Source organism: Ochlerotatus camptorhynchus, unplaced genomic scaffold (assembly GCF_037179485.1).
Source record: "Ochlerotatus camptorhynchus isolate MF236.1 unplaced genomic scaffold, CSIRO-AGI_Acam_v1.1 ptg000081l, whole genome shotgun sequence".
NCBI lineage: Eukaryota > Metazoa > Arthropoda > Insecta > Diptera > Culicidae > Ochlerotatus > Ochlerotatus camptorhynchus.
Window position 1 is genome coordinate 1283939 of NW_027040571.1, and position 20929 is coordinate 1304867.

The 20929-nt window shown below is 39.8% G+C and overlaps 2 protein-coding genes across 3 annotated transcripts; one reads left to right on the forward strand and one right to left on the reverse strand.

Moving 5' to 3' along the window:
* Nucleotides 1-4229: 4229 nt before the first annotated feature.
* Nucleotides 4230-14208, forward strand: LOC135698036 (uncharacterized). The gene is made up of 5 exons (XM_065217905.1): nucleotides 4230-4242; nucleotides 4369-4693; nucleotides 4752-4948; nucleotides 5092-5208; nucleotides 14171-14208. The coding sequence occupies exons 1-5, from the start codon at nucleotides 4230-4232 to the stop codon at nucleotides 14206-14208; spliced, it is 690 nt and encodes a 229-aa protein (XP_065073977.1).
* A 3097-nt stretch (nucleotides 14209-17305) lies between these two features.
* On the reverse strand, nucleotides 17306-20012 carry pasha (partner of drosha). 2 transcript variants are annotated; one of them, XM_065217875.1, is made up of 5 exons: nucleotides 19819-20012; nucleotides 19277-19679; nucleotides 18907-19211; nucleotides 17747-18847; nucleotides 17306-17685 (listed from the first exon to the last, which is right to left on the reverse strand). In XM_065217875.1, the coding sequence occupies exons 2-5, from the start codon at nucleotides 19635-19637 to the stop codon at nucleotides 17404-17406; spliced, it is 2049 nt and encodes a 682-aa protein (XP_065073947.1). In that variant the 5' UTR covers nucleotides 19638-19679; nucleotides 19819-20012; the 3' UTR covers nucleotides 17306-17403. The 2 variants fall into 2 exon arrangements, with proteins under 2 accessions (XP_065073947.1, XP_065073946.1); XM_065217874.1 differs by having other exon boundaries at nucleotides 19277-20012.
* Nucleotides 20013-20929: the final 917 nt, after the last annotated feature.

Consider the following 20929-nt stretch of genomic DNA (forward strand, 5'->3'; position numbering starts at 1 on the left):
TTAACATCCGAAGTCCCTCCTTTTTTACACATTCTGCACACAAAATAGCTCACCCCTCACAGGATTTCTTGCCGATTTTTATGTATGAGCGGGGCAGAAAGTATATTTTGTGCAGAATATGTAAAAAAGGAAGGACTTCAAATGCGAGTTCAAATGTTAAACTAAATGCATATATAGAGGTCCCAGACATGTTTTGCACTGCTCTGTCTTCTGTGAAAAATTAACGTTAAACAGATTATGAGTAGTTTTCCATAAATGTCATCGCAAACAACAGCAGTGACATCTGATGAAACATGAATGCAGAAGCTTGACAAAATGATTACCAGACATGTTTTGTAGTGACAGGTATTCCATTTTGTAATCTCTGGAAGAGAAATCTCAAATCGAGTGTCATCAAAATACATGGCATGTTGAGAGATTGAGCTCGTGAGAGAGAATTTTCTCTCTCAAATTAGATTTTTTTTTTGCTCTCTGGGAACTGGTAGTAAAGCAGGCAAAACTGTATGGGGAAAAATCCTTTTTATTTTATTGTAGCTTGTTTAACAATAATTTTCGGGAAAAAATAGAACGACAAAGTCCTTGACTAATTTCTTTAGGTTGTCGTTTACTTTTTTGAACTCAAAATTCACCGAAAGCGAGTTATTCCCACTTCTCTTAATCTATGTATCGGGATTTTTATCACTTTCTACCAGCGGAACAGCGCCATCTCTGTGAAAAATGGCCGGACGATATGATTTATTGAGTGGCAAGTACAATCATACCAACAATCAATACGAAACTAACGATTTTAAATTGGCTCACTACTTGACCTATTGGTCCCAAGCAAACGATTAACGTATCCCATTCTAATCGAAATTCTAGTACTACACAATGTTTGTTTTGATTCACTATGAAAGTTTGACAGATAAAATGAGGGGTTAGTTGATTTTTCTATTTTTCGAGGGGCGAATCGATTAGCTTCTGACCAAAGAGAGTACCAGACCTGAGCCAAAAAGTTGAGCACATTTCTTCACGGCGAATGAGAATGACCCAAATTTGAGTTTAGTTCACTCATAATCGCCAAAAGTGCAGGAACTCAGCAATGAGTAAAATTTGTCTCATGTTTTCCCAGGTTTTTCCAGGATTTTCCAGGGAAAAATTCTCGAATTTGAGAAAAGTAAAGATTGGATTCACTCAGTCTATTGGTACTACCAACAATCAATACGAAACTAACGATTTTAAATTGGCTCACCACTTTAGTAGCCTATTGGTCCCAAGCAAACGATTAACGTACCCTATTCTTGTTGAAATTCTATTACTACACTATGTTTGTTTTGATTCGCTATGAAAATTTGACAGATAACATCAGGGGTGTGTGGATTCATGCAGAACATGCAGGGGTGAGTGAAATAGCTTGGGACTGCTTGGGACCGTTGTTCTGGTACTGAGAGAGCCAAAAATAATAATGATTTTCTTCGGAACCCAGTGGTCTTAGAGTTACCTCTATGGTACTACCAACAATCAATACGAAACTAACGATTTTAAATTGGCTCACTACTTGACCTATTGGTCCCAAGCAAACGATTAACGTATCCCATTCTAATCGAAATTCTAGTACTACACAATGTTTGTTTTGATTCACTATGAAAGTTTGACAGATAAAATGAGGGGTTAGTTGATTTTTCTATTTTTCGAGGGGCGAATCGATTAGCTTCTGACCAAAGAGAGTACCAGACCTGAGCCAAAAAGTTGAGCACATTTCTTCACGGCGAATGAGAATGACCCAAATTTGAGTTTAGTTCACTCATAATCGCCAAAAGTGCAGGAACTCAGCAATGAGTAAAATTTGTCTCATGTTTTCCCAGGTTTTTCCAGGATTTTCCAGGGAAAAATTCTCGAATTTGAGAAAAGTAAAGATTGGATTCACTCAGTCTATTGGTACTACTCCGCGACTGAATAAAATTTTCATCAATTTCCTTATTTTCCTCATTTTCCGGCAGGTTTTTTAGGTTTTCCACAGGAAACCATGAGACAAATTTACTCATCGCTTAGTTCCTGCACTTTTGGCGATTATGAGTGAACTAAACTCAATTTTGGGTCGTTCTCGTTCGCCGTGTTCGGGACCTTCTGGTCTTATGGCGGTAAGCTCCAACTCGGATTAACTTTTAATACCGTCCCTGTTTGGATGATCTGCGAAGTGTTTGCATAGCATCGTGTTGAATAACTCTGATGTCGACATCAAGCAGCCGGACAATCTTGATCGGGATTTAATCCGAGGATAATACCGATTGGAGCTTACCGCCATTAGAGTTACCTTTCTGGTAATAATCTCGAACAGCGGTAACTCATTTTAGCAGCTCTCATCATAGTGCAGCTACCGTATCGGGGCTTGCCATACGAGTAACTGAAATAGCAGTCGGTGAAAAGCGCGTTACCAAAGTTAGCAGCGCGGGAGAAAGGTTGCTATTCGTAGAAATGTCAAAATGCTCATTACCGGTACGGACTACGGCGAGTAAATTGATAACTGCGATAGCAGCGACCGGTGTGGAGAAGAGTGACTAAACTAAAATGAGAGCGCTGTGCGCTGTTCAAATAATCGCGCATATGACAACGACCGTTACGGTTGCTCTTAAGCAAACCCCACACGCATCAATATATTGACGCGAAGGGGAATTATTGACAATAATATTGATGATGTGAATTCAGAAATATTGTCAATCTCGATATATTGACGTCAATATAGAATGTATTGACAATACGATTATTGTCAATAAAAGTAATCGTGTGGAGTCCACTTTACTGCAGACAGTCAACGAAATAAGGTAGTTGGCAATTAAGTATACACTCAAAAAATATTGAAAGCTAAATAGTATAAAAGTTACGCTAAATCGCAACTCTCCGTGCCGACGCAAAGGTCGGTATAAAGGGAGATAATACAGACTTAGTATAAAAATGTTTTATGCCTGCAATAGTTTAAAATCGAAATATGCTTGCAATGCATACATAAGGTTTATTAGAGGGAATATATTTTCTGCTTGTTTTTCGTTTAATGCTTAATATTATTGTTTTCAAATAAAAATTAAAGTTGTAATTAAAACAAAAGCAGTACCATAAAATTATCATTATCAAACCCAGGTTTATCATTAGGTACCCGACGTTTTGATCTTTGATAAGCGGCTAAAATTTGGCTCCACCCGGAATGGTCATATTTAACGCTATGGCCGTTAAGTCGAACAGATAGAAGAAATTACTGTGCATCAAATCCGTTAGCAGTTTATTGGCTAATCGATACAGGGTTGCCATTCATGGCAGGCTTCGACTCCACTTCCGGCAGGCTTGCTTCTTTCGATCAATGAGCGGACGATGTTTGCAGAACCATTCGAGAACGTTACCACCTTCAACGTGAACTGAAAAACGACTACGAGTGCCATCGTGTTTGATATTGTCATTTTTGATCATTTTAGTATACACTTATCGAATTCCACTCCAATAATCGGACTTAGTATAGTTTTGAAGAAAATATTAATCGGACCAATGTATAAATTTTGATTAATAATAAAATGCATAAAATTTAATCAATACTGGTTTTGTAATATTTTTGAGTGTATGATTTGAGTAGTAGCTATACTGAAGATCCGAGAGATGTCGCCCCTTCAGTGGTAGGAAAATCATTTTTGCAGTATGGAAAATATCAGAAAATCCACGATTTGTGACTAAACTTGCTTTCACAGAAGGCAACAAATAAACGAGTGCTTACCTTATCACCATAGTAATGTACTCGTGCAATTGTTGTGCATCTAAAACTGCTCATAAAGACGATACTGAATAAAACCTGAAAATTTTCATGCATTTCCAAATGGTTTCCTACCATTCCCATACATTCGAAAGTGACTGGCCCTCTGGATGTGGATGATGTCAAAAACAACAAAACATGTTTTATTGGCGTTGACGGCACCGCCGAAAAATCGATTTTTCTAGCAAAGATTGACAGTTTCATATGGAAATTTTCAGTAGAGTACGAAGTCCACCATGTTTCACGCACAGTCTGACGTTTGCTTATGGATTTTACCTAAGAGAAGAGGGGACAATTGGCGTCCTGCAGCAAAACTATGACAGCTCATGCGAACTCTGTGTGTGGAAATAAGAACTAGTGAACAGAGGATGTTTCTCCGATTCTCGCATTAGTTTCTATGGTCCGCAAAACGAAACTTGAATTTACAGTAAATTAAAATCATTTCCCGAATAAAACAATGGCATCCACAGGTAAGAGTTCAATATTGTCACAAGTGAAACACATTGTTGAGGCGATTTACTCAGGATTTTACTTCTTATAATGACTTCAAAAAATGTTTGCTGGTCGAAGTGGGGTTATGTGATGTTTGTTTTGAATTTCAGCTGATGGCCGGGAGGAAATCAAAACCAGCATTCTTCTAGTGGACATACTGGACTATGTAGCTGATTCCGTCCGACCAATCCGCGAGGGTAGCTGCGTTTTCGATGCCGGACATGTGATTTGCATCGGTTACACTGAAAAAACTGATATCGCAATAAGTTTCATCGGATTTGTTCGTCAATCTTCGCATCCAGGCCAGGTTCCACATCGAATCAACTTGAAGATCACACCTCATGTTTCATGCTGGCAATGCGATTGTTCTTGTAAGGCCGGAACTGGTCGCTGTAAACACATTGTCGCATGTTTATTGCATCTTAATCGGTATTATTTATACTCCTCAATCCGTCCTGCATTTCGTAATGTTTATTTTTTGTTTTAGATCTGGCTGTGCAGAATATCTCACTTGTACGGACAATGTCCAGGCATGGGGCATCTCTAAGGCCGAGAAACAAGCTCCATGGGGAGCTAGACGAATCAAGGAGCTATGTTGTGTTAGCCATCCACCAAAATTAGAGCCTACAGATGAAGCTACAAGGGAGCAGATATTAGCAGAGTCGTTCAGCCGGATTTTGCTCGGTATGCCAATAATAAATATTATTGAACCTGTTATACAGTGATTTTTTGGTTGGATACTGAGATGGCCAAATGGTCAATACTGGTGCACTTCGCCTACCTTTTTAAACGTTTATCTAAAGATAAAACTTTCTTCCTATTTCTAGCTGCTAACCATTCTGCTATCAGTAAGCATAGGAATGGCCGTCATCTGAACGACTCAATAGTGTCTATCAATCGAGCAGTACAATCACGAGCTTTGGAACGAGAAACCGTAGAATACTGTTCAGAAGATGAGCTCAAATTTATGCTATTGCAAGAAACTTCAAATACAGTGATAGCTGATGCTGACTTTGAGTCACTTCCTGAACAATTGTACTACAAAGAGAACGTATATATGAACATGGACAAGATATTACAAGTCGCCATGGATACTAAGGACCAGTCCACTAACTACTGGAAAATCCAAAGAACTGTACGTATCACTGCAAGTTGCTGCTATGGACTGTATACCTATTTATTCAATGAGAATGCTGATTGGAATAGAAAAATTTCAAAATATTGGAGTATGCGGAACATAAACACAGCAGCCATTAAGTATGGAAAATCTACTGAAGCAAAAGCGTTTCTGTGCTATAAAAATAAACGAAATCCGTGTGTGAAGAAATGTGGCTTGATTATTAAACCAGAGGAGTGTTGGTTTGCAGCATCACCCGACGGTGTCGACCCATTGGGAAACGTGATACTTGAGATTAAATGCCCAACGATTGGTGAAACAGGCTCAGTGGAAAATATTCAGAATTGCGGAACAGTGAAAAAATACATAAAATATTGTACTGAACGCGGAGTTTGGAGACTAAACGAGAAACATCATTATTATTGTCAAGTACAAATGTGTATGTGGGTTTTAGGTGCTCCAAAATGTGACTTTATATTGTATTCAATGAAGGATGACGATTTTTTGTTGATTGAAGTTTCGTATGACTTGGAGTTTGTAGAAAATGTTGTGAACGGTTTAAAAGGATTGTATTTTTCTAAAATGCTGATACATTTGTTGCCTAAAAGTAATTAATTATTAAAACATTGATTTATTTGCCAGCATCATCAAAAAAATGTAAGGTTAACGAATAAAAACTTAAATAAAACGGTCATTCATTCATGGTTCATTGTTGCAGGAAAAAAATAACAAGAAACGTCTCCGTATCAGCTGTCTAGGCAGATTGCAGTGCGACCAATTTTGCCCTGTGCCATCATCTGTAAATAGATAAAAAAAAAAGCGTAAGCATTTTTCCTAACAATTTCAACAATATAAAGCTAAATTAGTTTTTGGAAAAATAGTTTGCCCACCATTCCTAGCTGTTTTTTGATGGTACAGTAATGACCAGATTACGCATCGGTGTTTTAGGGGTCATTCAAATATGACGTCCACTGTTGAGGGGGAGGGGGTCTAAGAATTCGTGACAGTACGTGTAACAGGTATGGGAAAATGTGTGACACAAGAGGGAAGGGTGTTGAGAAATTCGGAAAAGTGGTGGCGTCATATTTGAGAGCGTTAGAAGGAAAGGGGTGTAAGTGACTTTGATCGATTATCCTTATCATCTTTCTCTTTCTTTAATAATTCAGCTGTAAACACATTTCTTGATGCGTTTGCCGTTATGGATGCTATATGAGAACCTTCTTTGTCAAACTTTGAGGCAGAAATAGCGCAAAATTTGTATAAGCCGTAATTATCAAAAGAAAAAGTCGATGAAGAGAGTCGAACAAAAACACTTAACCATGATTTCCAATCCTTCTAAAAAAAAACACTGAAGACTGCATAGGTTTCGCAGAATTTCAAATATGGGGGAGGGGGGGGGGGGTGTGTGTAAAAAAATCGGGTCATTACTGTATTTGATCTTGTGCCTTTGACGTTAGAGATATTGTCACTACATTCTTCCTACGCAAATAAGACCCGGGGTCTTAAATGAAGCACATCATTTTTCCATCCACCAACTAGACCCAGGTATTATAAGTAAATTCGGTCCTATGTAGCACATATAAGACCCCCAACAGGATCCACATATAAGACCAGAAATATCTAATAAGTGGATGCAGGGGGAGGGGTCTTATTTGCGTAGCAAGACTGTAGAGTTAGAAACCGAAATAACCCACTCGCGACAATCGATTTTACTCTCGTTCTGTACGTTTACCATAACGTCGCATCTAGTACACTGTATTCGTAGAATGATGCGCTATAATGCGCACTAGATACGACGTTATGTTTAACGTACAGAACGAGAGAAAAATCAATTGTCGCGTGTGGGTCATTTCGGTTTTCAACTCTAGCGACAATATGGATGTCAACCACTCACCGGGGCCAATATCTAATGGGGCTTTGCTTTATTCAGACTTACCAGATTATTAGCTTTTAAAATTTATCGTCACGTAGGATTGGATTAGATAAATTTACCAGTCCACAAACAATAGCCATGATGTCATCGATATGACCAAGGATGCAGGCATCAATACTATCCTGAAACACCGAAAATATTTTTATGCGTTGCATTATGCGTTCTACATGCACGCGAGCCTTGGCGATCGATTCGTTCAAAACTGCTTCCTCTGGTGATAGTTGATTGCTTTGAAGCCTCGGTGGTATATGCAGCTTGATACCTTTTGCCGTAACTTCGTTGTCTATGTTGAACCCTTTGTCTACCATTATTTCATCCATATGTGCTTCGAAGCGGTCGATCAGTTTCTCCGAGTTAAATATGAACTTGTCAGAAGCTTTACCAGAATATGCACTGCTGTAGAAAGATATTAATCCAGCTGGCGTGACGCCTATCAAAAATTTTACGGTTCGTCTGCTTTTGTAGTGTGAATAGGTTGAAATGCGACAGTTTAAACATTTCAGCGTAGCCACTGGAATCTCTGTACAGTCCAAAACCATAGTAACATTCGAAAATTTCCCTCTAAAGCAAAGTGGGATGTTCTGTCGAATTTCTTCTTTCGGTGGCATGTAAACAAATCTCTCCAAAATTTGGCGTAGAATTTGTACCATAAATCCAAAATATCGTCCAACTGTCGGTGCACTGATCCTGAACAGTGTACCAAGTGCTGCAAAAGTTAAATTTTGCTTCAACTTGACCAGGACTAGAATAACACGATCAGAGCAGTGCATTTTGAAGCTCTTTGAATATACAGAGCTTTCAAGCTTCCTTGCAACAAGGCATATCTCTTGCAGTAAGTCCATGCTTTGTATTCCAGTCCATGTAATGACGTCTTCATTACTCTCTAACAAATCAGACAAAACGAGATGCACTTTTTTCTTTTCACACGGTGTATCTAAATCATTTGATGGTTGATCAGGTTTCGGCAATGGTGGATCTGGTTTACTCGGTCCTGCTATTAGTACTGTAGTACCACAGCTTTCGATGTGTGATGTATCATTTGTAACATAACAGGGCATGCATTCTGTCAATGAAACCGACGGTAAGTTGTTATTTTCGTCTTGTGTCAGAGTCTTCTTTCCAAAATCTACTTCAAGTACGTCTTGATCTTGGGTTACATCAGAATCGTCAATATCGCCAGTAAACAACGATAATGATAGATCGAAACTGTCGTCAATGAAGCCTGTTCGAAAATCCAGAAAATCGCTGCCATTTTTGTTCGATGTTCTCGGAAGATTTTGTGACGGTATCGCAAAACAGTTTAGCCGATAGGATCCTAAAAAAAAAAAACAGAAAAATGGGTAATAATTTGATGCATTTTAAATTTTTAACATAAACTACAACTACTCCAGGTAAACACATCCCAACAAATAGTGTTGCTAATTAACCCTTTCAGAACGAATTTCAGAGTGGCAAGTGAACCAGGAAAACTGGGAAAAGTCGGGAATTTATTTTCACCAGGAAAAACCGGGAAAACCCAGGAATTTCATAAGTCTACCAGGAAAATATTCTTGTTTGTATAATTTGAATAGGTTTTAAATTTTATGTATGTCAAAGTTTCTTTTTATAAGAAGTTTTTAGGTCAAAACTAACTATTTTGTTCAAGCTAAATCTTTCACACAACTATACATTGATGAACAAAATTTACCCTGAGAATTTAGTAAATATATTTTGTATTTATTTTTAATTAATTTTTTTCTTGAATCAATTGCATGTTTGATTTGTGCTTAATTGATAGCAGATTTAAGCAGTGCCGACGCGTAGCTACTTTGAAGTACCTGTTTACATGTTCAATAAAAAAAGTTCTATTTCTAAAACCTTCAGATAAGGCCTTCGAACTTCATGCAAGTTCTACAAAATTCGGGAAAGTCTTACAAGTTCTCTGAAGTTCTCTGAACCTCTCTAAAGTTATATGTACTTTTCTGAAGTTCTCTGAACTTCTCTGAAGTTATCTGTACTTTTCTGAAGTTCTCTGAAGTTCTCTGAACTTCTCTGAAGTTCTCTGAACTTATCTGAAGTTCTCTGAACTTCTCTGAACTGCTCTGAAATTCTCTGAACTTCTCTAAAGTTCTCTGTACTTCTCTGAACTTCTCTGAACTGCTCTAAATTCTCTGAACTTCTCTAAAGTTCTCTGTACTTCTCTAAAGTAATCTGAACTTCTCTGAAGTTATCTGAACTTCTCTGAACTTCTCTGAACTTCTTTGAACTGCTCTGAAATTCTCTGAACTTCTCTAAAGTTCTCTGTACTTCTCTAAAGTAATCTGAACTTCTCTGAAGTTCTCTGAACTTTTCTGAAGTTCTCTGAATTTCTCTGAATTTCTCTGAAGTTTTTTGAACTTCACTATAGTTCTCTGAACTTCTCTAAAGTTCTCTGTACTTCTCTAAAGTTATCTTTACTTTTCTGAAGTTCTTTAAATTTCTCTGAACTTCTCTGAACTGCTCTAAAATTCTCTGAACTTCTCTAAAGTTCTCTGTACTTCTCTAAAGTAATCTGTACTTTTCTGAAGTTCTCTGAATTTCGCTGAAGTTCTCTGAACTTCTCTGAAGTTCTCTGGATTTCTCTGAAGTTCTTTGAACTTCCCTAAAGTTCTCTGAACTTCTCTGAACTTCTCTGAACTTCTCTAAAGTTCTCTGTACTTCTTTAAAGTAATCTGTACTTTTCTGAAGTTCTCTGCATTTCGCTGAAGTTCTCTGAACTTCTCTGAAGTTCTCTGAATTTCTCTGAAGTTCTTTGAACTTCCCTAAAGTTCTCTGAACTTTTCTGAAGTTCTCTGAACTTCTCTAAAGTTCTCTGTACTTCTTTAAAGTAATCTGTACTTTTCTGAAGTTCTCTGCATTTCGCTGAACTTCTCTGAACTTCTCTGAAGTTCTCTGAATTTCTCTGAAGTTCTTTGAACTTCCCTAAAGTTCTCTGAACTTTTCTGAAGTTCTCTGAACTTCTCTAAAGTTCTCTGTACTTCTCTAAAGTTATCTGTACTTTTCTGAAGTTCTTTAAATTTCTCTGAACTTCTCTGAAGTTCTCTGAACATCTCTGAAGTTATCTGTACTTTTCTGAAGTTCTTTAAATTTCTCTGAACTTTTCTGAAGTTCTCTGAACATCTCTGAAGTTCTCTGAACTTCTCTGAATTTTAGTGAACTTCAAGGAGCTGTAGAGAAGTTCAAGGAGCTTCAAAGAAATTCAAGAACTTTAGAGAAAATCAAAGGAGGATCAGAGGATTTCAAAGAACTTCAGGGAATTCCAAGGAACGTCAGGTAATTTCAAGGAGCTTCAGGAAATTACAAGAAACTTCAGAGAAGTTTAGGGAACTGAAGAGAAATCCATAGAACACAAATGAAGTTCCGTTCTGAAATTTTTTGAAGATTCCTGAAGTTCCTTGAATTTTTCTGCACCCTGTATTCAACTTTCCAACAGTTAAAATCTTGTCTCTCTGTCATTCTGTTATGCCATTCTTGCATTTTCAACAGAGTTGTTTTTAGATGTTCTTGCAGGTTATCATTTTGACCTTTTATTTTTCCAAAGAGTTTTAGTTGATCTAAGATATGATGTATTCCTATGAATATTTCTTCATCAACATTTTAATTCTGGGCTCTCATAAATTCCCTCAAGATATCTCAAGGCCCAGGAATTACTCCAAAGACCATCAGTTAATAAAAAATCTGCATAGATTTTCTTGGATATTTTTTTTTTCAATACTTTGAGTTGATCAAGTAAAATTTCGTACTGACTGACTGATCAAGAATTATTCTAGTTGATCGGGTAATATTCTGAAAAACTCCATCTGTCATGTCTCTAAATATATCACGCTTACCAGGAGTTATTACAAAGATTCAATTAGTTGATCAAAAATCTTCACAAATTCCTTTGGATATTTTTCAAGACTAAGAATTGAATACAGTCAAGATTCCAATAGCGCGGGTAATAGTGACCGCGCTATAGGAATCGGCATTAACGAGTACACGTAGCATAAGGGATTTAAGTTAATTAGAGCCAAACCCTGTTTATGAAGCAATTTGACAAGATAATGCCCTGGTCTTTAAGGAATTGATGGAGGCGAACCAGCCCAAGGCTGAAAGCCTCCCTAATAAAGATAAATTAATTAATTAAATTTAAGGAATTGTAGAGCAGGAAGATGATCACCATCTGGCGACATAAAGCATCCACTTGGGCACCAGCTGGTTCTCTGGGAGTGCCGGAAGATCCGGAACATCCGTAAAAGTGGTCAATTCATGCAATTGATCCTAGAGACCTGCGGTTTTTTTTTCTAAAACACTTCAAGCAAAGCATGACCAATTTCATGAATTGACCACTTTTACGGTTGTTCCGGATCTTCCGGAAGGACACCTAGTACAAGCACAAACGAAGTGACAGACGGAGCGGCTCGAAAACTTTGGTGACTAACTTAATTAATTAAAATTTTTCAGTGTACCACACGGCAACACCACTACTACTGGATTGTACCACATGGCAACACTACTACCAACAATCAATACGAAACTAACGATTTTAAATTGGCTCACCACTTTAGTAGCCTATTGGTCCCAAGTAAACGATTAACGTACCCTATTCTAGTTGAAATTCTATTACTACACTATGTTTGTTTTGATTCGCTATGAAAGTTTGACAGATAACATCAGGGGTGTGTGGATTCATGCAGAACATGCAGGGGTGAGTGAAATAGCTTGGGACTGCTTGGGACCGTTGTTCTGGTACTGAGTGAGCCAAAAATAATAATGATTTTCTTCGGGACCCAGTGGTCTTAGAGTTACATCTATGCTACTACTGGATTGCACTAGCATTTTCACCAAATGTACTAGAATGTTTTGGTTCTATCTCTTTCACTCTACTCAAAACTGAAATGCATAAAAAAATGACAAAATGATACGCACTCTTTGCACACTGTCAAAGAATCATTGTACACAAAATCAACTTTGTGCAAAACCAAAACAAAAATACTATCCCATCTGGTGGATGATGGCAGAAGCTTCTAAGAAAATTCTACTACAGCGAACCACATTATTTTAATTGATTTCTTCGCCAGTTAGTCGTCTGTCACTTCGTTTGTGGTACAAGGGTCCATTTTCTGGTCACAATTCCACATTCTATCTGATGAGTCCTGTAGAAGTGCTTTAGAAAAAAAACCGCAGAGCCTAGGACCAATTTCATGAATTGACCACTTTTACGATTGTTCCGGATCTTCCGAAAGGACACCCAGTACCAGGGTCCATTTTCTGATCCCAAGTCCAAATTCTATCTGATGAGTCCTGAAGAAGTACTTTAGAAAAAAAAACCGCAGGTCTCTAGGACATATTTTATGAATTGACCACTTTTACGGTTGTTCCGGATCTTCCGGAAGGACACCCTGTGGACACCAGGGTCCATTTTCTGGTCACAAGTCCAAATTCTATTTTATGAGTCATGTAGAAGTGCTTAAGAAAAAAAAAAACCGCAGGTCTCTAGGACCTATTTTATGAATTGACCACTTTTACGGTTGTTCCGGATCTTCCGGCATACTCAGAGGACCAGCTGGTGCCCTTGCGGAAGCTCGCCAGATGGTGGCAATCTTCTTGCTCTACAACATTCCCAAAGACACCAGGAGTCCAATTGCTTCATAATCAGAGTTGGGCCCCAATTAGCTCAAATCCCATATGATACGTGTATTCGTTAATGTCGGTTTTACCGCCATATCGGAATCTTGTGGAACCCGCGCTATAGGAATCCGGCATTAACAAATCTGTTCTATAGGAATCTTGACTGTACTGGGCGTCTAATACCTGAAAAAAACCTGGAAAACCGGGAATTCTCAGGGAATTTCATTTTAACTTGGAGAATCCTGGAATTCCAAAGTTTGGTAAAGAGAGATGAAAAAACCGATTTGTACCTTCCTTAAAAAGTTGTCCTAGCTCGCTATTCTAATATCTATATGCAATCTGCACACTGCCGTACTCTAACGAAACTATCAACTCTATGCTTTCATCTACTCCATCTATCGTATAACAATTACCACTACAGTCTGTTATTTGAAATTAGCATCTTGAACTATGTAAATCGTTGACTTCACGTAGAAGTAATACTAAAACATATAGTCAAAGTTTTTGAAATAGTTTGTTCACCAATTTATCTCAAATACACCTGAAGATGGTGGATAACTGTAGTATCTTTCCTACCATTGACAAAATACTTGTTGAAAATATGTAAAATTAGGGCTGCCCATATATTGTTTAGACACCTCTAAAGGGGAGGGGATGCTGCTAAATTTACACGGCTCATATAAGGGGCTGTCCATTAAGATGGGCCAACTTTGCAACCCACTGCCCTGCTCCTTACTGCTTTTTCGAAGTGTATAATGGTTCCCAAAAACTGTGCAAAATTTGAGCGAATATAGTTAACCTCGTGATTTGCGGGAGAATTTCAAATTTGGTATGGAAAAATGTATGGAGAACGGAATAAATCTAGTCATTCGCATGTCAAAGATTCAAACATTGCTCAATATTGCTCATACCTGGGATTTAGATTAAGAAAACTATACAGAACAACTTTGCCGAAGACTGAAAACCGATCCGACTTTTGTGCAAAAAGTTATTAACCATGTGCTTTGGCCCTAGGCCCACCCTACTGTCCATATTCCACGTGGACGGTTTTCGAGAGGTTTTTGACCCCTCCCTTCCCCCTGCATGGAAAAGCATTCATATAATTATATTTTGTATGGACCGTGGATATTTGCCTACCCCACTTCCCCTCCCCCACTAAGCTATCCACGTGGTATATGGAAAGCCCCTTATCACTTAAACTCCTTTCCTTTTGACCCCCTCATTTAAGATTATCCTCGGTGCAATCTGATCCTGAAACGAGCATAATGGAGAGGAGATCTACCCGTGTTACGGGCTCCCATCCCCTCGTTGAGAATTACCAGACTCCCTCCTCAAATACGAGACAATTGAACAGACCCGGGCAAAGACCTTGGTAACGTACCTCTAATAAAATCAGCCGTCACGAAATGCGAGCTGCAGACTTTAGCATTCAGCGGAAGTTTTTTGCCATATCGGAGGACTCTAATCCACTCCTTATATCGGACGTCTTGCTTGCTCGGGAAACTGTGTAGATGTATGTTGTTTCCAGTACGTTGAGAACAACCGTAAACAGAACAAATCCTGTTGCTCCGGGGCTTGAATATGGAACGGTAATAAGTATGGTCCTTCAAATGCTCTGGCGTATCCTCCAGACTTCGAATCTGCCGACGTGGGCAGCGAACAAGTCGCTTGACTCGAACGTTTGGAACGGCGTTGGTTTTTAAATATCGTGATGTTACTAGAACAAGAAAAAATACCTAGTTAATTACTTAGCTCTTGGTCAGTGTTCAGGATATTTACCGGTCAATACATCGCTTGGTTTAAAATGCCGCGAGCACACCCTCAAGCAAGCATTTGGCACGTCGCTTGTCAAGCGCAGTGCTTTCTTCCATCGTTGGTGTTGCTTTTTCTGCTTGGCCGAAGGAAAAGCCGTCAGCATTTTCATTGACCGGTTCCGGCAAGTGGAAATACAGCATACTCCATCGGATTTTAGGTACGGATCTGCTTCAGGTAAATTCACCGATGGCACGGCATCGCGGCGTACCCTTCTACGAGTATCTAAAACACAAACATTACTTCAATTTGTATTCATACTCATAGATGAAAAAACCTACTGATGATAAAATCCTTTTCGGTGAAGTGCAACTTGCAAATTTTCTCTTCTCGATTCCCTCCGAGATTGATGAGATCGCACCACTTCTTAAAAAATTTGTGAGTCCTTCCGGGAGCAGTAAACATTCTGGTCTCATCATGTGTCCTGCAACCGGGAACAGCACACCGAGTAGGCTTCCCTCCTTCCTAAAAATAACACCCAATAAATTAAAGTTATACTGCATTTGTTTGACTAATTTACTTACCATCGCTTCGAAAAAACGTTTTTTAACCGTTCTCAGTAAGACATTTACAACAATTTCCACTATTTAACTACCAAAAAGTGTTTTTCTTATGCTTGTTTACAAATTTATTCGCGGTTTGACATAAATTTTGATTCGATCATCACAAGCACAGCAGCGCCGCCTAGATGTCGTTTTCTCGTGAAATCTTCCAATACGTGGGCGAAAATGAACCACTTTTCTGTCAAACGTGAACCAGCTCCTGATTGGCCGATTTCATGTGCGTAAGATAGAGTTAGAGATAGATAAAGATAGAGATAGAGATAAAAATAAAAGAGGAAGAAGCCAATTGTCACCTCTTCCTCTTAGGATTTTACCAGTGGAGTAAAAAGCTACAGAGTCGCCGTCAACGCCAATTTGGTTTTGCACCGTGATAATTGTTGATTTTAAAATTAGACGACACCCCCCTATGATCTCAAAATTTAGCAAAAGACACCTCCCTATAGCTGTCAAATTTACTTTTGGGAATATTCCTCAAAAATTACTTTTCCGGTTGAGTATCACGGATGACTGCATCTTGCTGTATGGACGAGATTTTCTGACGCATAAAAATCTCTGGTCACGTCTTCCTTCGGAAGGGAAGTAAAGCCGTTGGTCCCGGCCCATGTGTGTTTGAATGGGTGCGATATCTTACGCAGGTGTGGAAGCTGCCTTCCTGCACATTCGATTTTTCCGTGGAGTTTTTTTTATCTATAATCTGTTGCTGATCTGGCCAAAACCAGGCCCAGGAGACAGTTTCTAGTTCCTCAGTCCCTATTATTTGCCGCTGAGAAGCTGTTCCGAAGACAAGTAGAACCTCCACGAGGCGTCCCATCATTCGTTGAGTCGCAGCGTTGAACCTGACTTGGCCACGAAAAGGCTTGCCAATGCACATCGAAAATCGACTACATACATTCGAATATTTGTTAATCTCAAATCGACGGAAGACATTCCGCGCAACTACCATAAACCGGACTAGTTCATATTGATCTTCGTCAAGCTTCGTCTACAATTTGGACTTCTACATCAACACATGTCAGCCAGCCTTCAGTTCAATTGGCTAAACTTGGTGAGTTCGTTCCATTTTGTAAATTTTTTAATTTTTGTGGTGCGTTACTGATATAAGATCTACCACCGAATCCTAGTCGTGACAACTTAAAACTAGGATCAGGATTTTTCAGTAATGAAAGGATTAAATTTTAGTGCTTGTTACTTTTTATGACTTGATAATAGTGACAAGACTCGGGTAGTGACCACCGCTGATATGCAAGTATATATATATAAGTATATTTCAAATTAAAATATTGATTATGTTCATAGAGTTTACATAATCCTTTTCCCTTTGTCCTTCTCCTTTTCCTTTCCCTCTTCTCTTTTCAGAAAGCGAGTAATGGCGCTATAGCCATAAGCCATAAAAGGCTAGGACAAGAGTTAATGCTCATGTCCCAACCGTTAGAAGAAAATGGAGCATCACTTAACCTTTCTAGCTTTGATGCTTCCAACGACCAACCAATCATATAATTACCAAAATCGGAACGTACGGTACGAGATGTTCACGTTTCATCTTTTTATTGGATTCTGAAGCATCGTGTTTAAATCTTCGATTTAAATAGGCCCGATGTTTTCTGAATCATCTTGCCCCTTAAATGCTGCACAGTAGGCCTGGCCGTTTTGATATGTGTGACGCATCTTCGATGTGAAACATATATCAAATAGACAAGAAAAATGATGTATGTAAATCCATTATTTTCCAGGATGCTTTCAAGAACTGGCTGTGTTGGTGTTAGATTAGATTAAGATTAATTTGTTTCGTTGTAAAAAGAAGCTTGGTTCGCCTCTGGGTCCAGATATTGAAGTTTATGTTATGGAAGATGAGTTGCGAATGTTGAAGTTACATTTGCGAATGAAGAGAGGAAGTGATAATTGGTAGCCGAAAGGTATGATTTCATGTAGAATAAACAAATGAACGACACAATGAGTAAAGAATAACCGTTATATTCATTAAAAAAATCTACGTCACCTAAGTAGAATTTGTCAGAACCCCTCTTGAACTGATTTTTTACTACGCCACCGTATCCCATGCACATTGAAGGGTAGGTGCATTTAATGTCTAGAGATCCACATTCTTTAGATTGGAACCGGACGACGACGGTAGGTCCACGTCCGGCACGAACGTACCGATGACGCGAACATTTTTCTGCCGTTCCTCCAGCTTGGACATTTCCAACTTCAGTTTGTTGAGGATTGCATAGTTTGGTTGATTGATGGCTGCCATGCTCTGCAGGATGGTGATCTCCTGCTCTTCCTGCTTTTTCTCCTTGTAGGACTTGATCGAGTGGTTGCCGTACAGCCGCAGCAACGAGCCCCACGTTTTGATGTGCGGGTGCAGGATCTGGAAGATTGGGAAATTATTGGCAATTTATTATTTACTTACAGGGTTGAATCGACTTTACCTGCAAAATCGCCTGGGACGCCCGCTGTTTTCCGTCGCGTTTGTTCTTGCAAACCACCGTTGCCGTGTGCTTCCCAACAGTCATGGTGAATTCGTTCTTCCGATGCTTGCCCGCCTTCACGTCGTACTGAATCTGAACATCTCCCAGGCCAAAGTTCCTCTGTAGGCAAGTTTGCAGAATGGTGTGCGGCGATGGTTCGGTCGTTTTGGCACAAAACTCCGCCACTCTGGGATCTTCAATCTTGATCTCATCGAACACAGACAGATTACGAGCTTCCGGCTGTTGTTCGGCCGTGCCATTCTGATCCTTCTTATTATCCTTACTGGTAATTTTGTCTTTCATATCGGGAATCAAAATTTCCAACGTTTCACGAGCGGCTTCACTTTTGGCCTGTTTCTTGCTCGTGCCATATCCTGTTCCGTACTTGAGTTCATTGATCGAAACCGTAGCCGAGTAGGGAGTGGCAGCGTTCTCCAGCTCTTTAAATTCGTAGCTCGGTTGCTTCCGGAGGGCATGCTGGACGTATTCGTGAAGAATACAGACATAACTCTTTCCATTCGGGTTCATGATCCATTCCTTCTTGGGGCGAGCGTGGGTGTTGCCTTTCTCGCCTTCGGTATGAAGCACCGGAAACGTTATCAACTTTGTCCCATCCGGTAGCGTTGGCCTTTGAAGGTTCTTCATATGCTTTCGGTGCTTGGTAAGTTTTCGCCTTGCAGCCCACGATTTAAATCGCATCACCCGAATGGTTTTGAATCTGAACAACTTCTTGCAGTATTCTTGAAATATATCGGCCGTAAGCGATTGGGCCTTAAGGTTTTCATTAACAGTCTCAATTCGGGCAGTCACCTTCAGGGGAAGCATCTTGGCGTTGGCCTGGGCTTCAGCCAGGGTTGTTGCACTGGCAATCATCTTACTCAACTGGGGATTGTGCATTTGCTTTTCCGAGTCTTGATTCTCTTTGTCGTTGGAATTGGCATTGTTCTGCGCTTCTTCAGCGGCCGCAGCATTTGCTTCAATTTCCTTGCGAAGCTCTTCTTCCTTCTCTAGAGCTTTCCTGTAGTTCAAACAAGGTATGGCACTAAGAGGAATTTCGTGTTTCTAAAAGGGAGAGTCTCATTAAACCGTAACACTACTAAATTACAGAATTCAAACCTTACCCTCACACTTCCGGGACCCAAAAAATACGGCCTGGATGATGTACAAACTCTGGAGGCTGTATGCAAAAACAGTGGCATCCCACTAACGTGCGTGGCCTGCACCCATCCCTCAGGAAGAACCTCAAAATGATTCCGACCTTTTTCTTCCAAAACTTCCTTAAACCGTTCCTCGTAGGCTTTCGCTTTGGGACCACTCGATTTCATTCCCTCCGGGAGATTTTCCTCTAGTAAATTATCTAGTTCCTCGATGTCAACTCCAGAACCCTCCGAACTATTATCTTCGCCATCACCGTCGTCTTGACCGTCTGAAAAATGTAATAACCATTAAAAGAATATCTCACGCGTCAACCAACCACACCCCGTTTCTAACCATCAATGTCGTCCTCGGAATTATCTCCCTGAACTTCGTCCAACACTTGGAACTGCCTCAATTGATCATTCAAATCCTCCCGACGTTCCTCCCCAGGGCGCTCGTCATCCTCGTCCTCTTCCTCTTCTTCATCATCATCGTCAATGCCATCCAAATCTTCGTCGTCGTAGAATGCAGTCATCTTTCTCCGCTTTGCATAGGGACACTCACCCATGGAGGAGTACTTCCTTCGCTCGCCGGATGGAGAAGATTCACCTCCCTCAGACTGTGGCAACGGAGGTGGTGGTGCTGCCGATGGAGGTGGAGGTGGCGGAACCGGAAAGCAATTGGCCTCCGGTGGAGGAGGCATCACATTGTCCATTTTGTCACTTTTTATTGCACAGAAAAAAACACACTGACTGTTCTGGAAAGTTTGACTGAGGCTTGCGATTTTCTACCAGGCCAACCAATGTCGATCATGCTCAATTTTAGCAAATCGAGACTCTTTTTCCGCTATCCCTTGAACGTGTAGGACAGCAGGACTAGGAATTGAGTATGCTCACATCGACTGGAGGTAGAAAATCGAAATAAAATTACACTCGATTCTGGACGTTATTGATTTTTCACACCACCACTGGATCTTCTGCAGGGCGTAAGTCCGACGATATATCACGAAGAAACAAAAGCTTAGCGTTTTTGCCACATTACCGCAAGCAAGAACGCGCAAGCTGTGATGTTTCTTGCTATGATTTCTGATGAAATTATTTAGATTTACCGCAATTTAACCGAAAATTATCACCAAAAATACCAAATTCGACACACTAACAATTCGCAACGATTGAAGATGACGATCAGAAGCAAAACACGCGTGAAAATCTGTCGTTCAGCGTCATTTTGGATTGACATTTAAGAAAATTCTTGGCAGCGGCACGAAACAAGACTACCTAGCATCAACGCAACACCAATCCGATACACGGTACACGGAAAGACGGAACACCTCAAAATCGAGAAAGAAAGTACACGCTATTTTGAGGCTCCTCAGTGACTGGGTGGATCGCACCCATTTTTGCTGTATGGAGTTGTCAAAAAATGAGTAAACTGGTTTTGCTCCGATGAGTGGAATATACTCAAATTCTGGGTAAATGGTTCTGATATCATTTTTTCCTAAGTTCAAAATAGCGCGCTTTGAAGTTGTGAACGGGCGAGTTTTTCCGCAGTGAATCTAAAATTAGTTTTTAGAAGTGAATCAGTGAAAATGAAGCAACTAGGGTAAACGCTCCTATAGTTGCGGTACGTTAGAAGCGTTAGGTACCTATAGTTGTTTATTGAGTCTCCATGCACAACTATAAGAACCTAACGCTTCTAACGTACCGCAACTATAGGAGCGTTTCCCCTACGTCATAAAGTTAACTCTAAGACCAGCATAAAGTTAACTCTAAGACCAGAAGGTCCCGAAGAAAAGTGCTCAACTTTTTGGTTCAGCTCTGAAACGTTAATGGATGTACTTGGGACCGATAGGCTAGTCCAGTGTGAGTCAATTTAAATCGTTAGTTTCCACCGGTAATAGCTTGGATGGCGAAAACTGTAAGCAGCTAGTTGGTGTTGGTATAGGGGAAACGCTCCTATAGTTGCGGTACTTTAGAAGCGTTAGGTTCCTATAGTTGTGTATGGAGA

Bases quoted from the DNA above. Each gene is read 5' to 3' on its own strand.
- LOC135698036 (XM_065217905.1), top strand. The intron at 4,694-4,751 runs GTATTATTTATA...TTTTTGTTTTAG, and splicing joins TGTTTATTGCATCTTAATCG to ATCTGGCTGTGCAGAATATC. The intron at 4,949-5,091 runs GTATGCCAATAA...TCCTATTTCTAG, and splicing joins GTTCAGCCGGATTTTGCTCG to CTGCTAACCATTCTGCTATC.
- pasha (XM_065217875.1), bottom strand. From the start codon at position 19,637: ATGGACAATGTGATGCCTCCTCCACCGGAGGCCAATTGCTTTCCGGTT. The intron at 19,212-19,276 runs GTTAGAAACGGG...TACATTTTTCAG, and splicing joins TTCCGAGGACGACATTGATG to ACGGTCAAGACGACGGTGAT. The intron at 18,848-18,906 runs GTAAGGTTTGAA...TCTCCCTTTTAG, and splicing joins TGGGTCCCGGAAGTGTGAGG to AAACACGAAATTCCTCTTAG.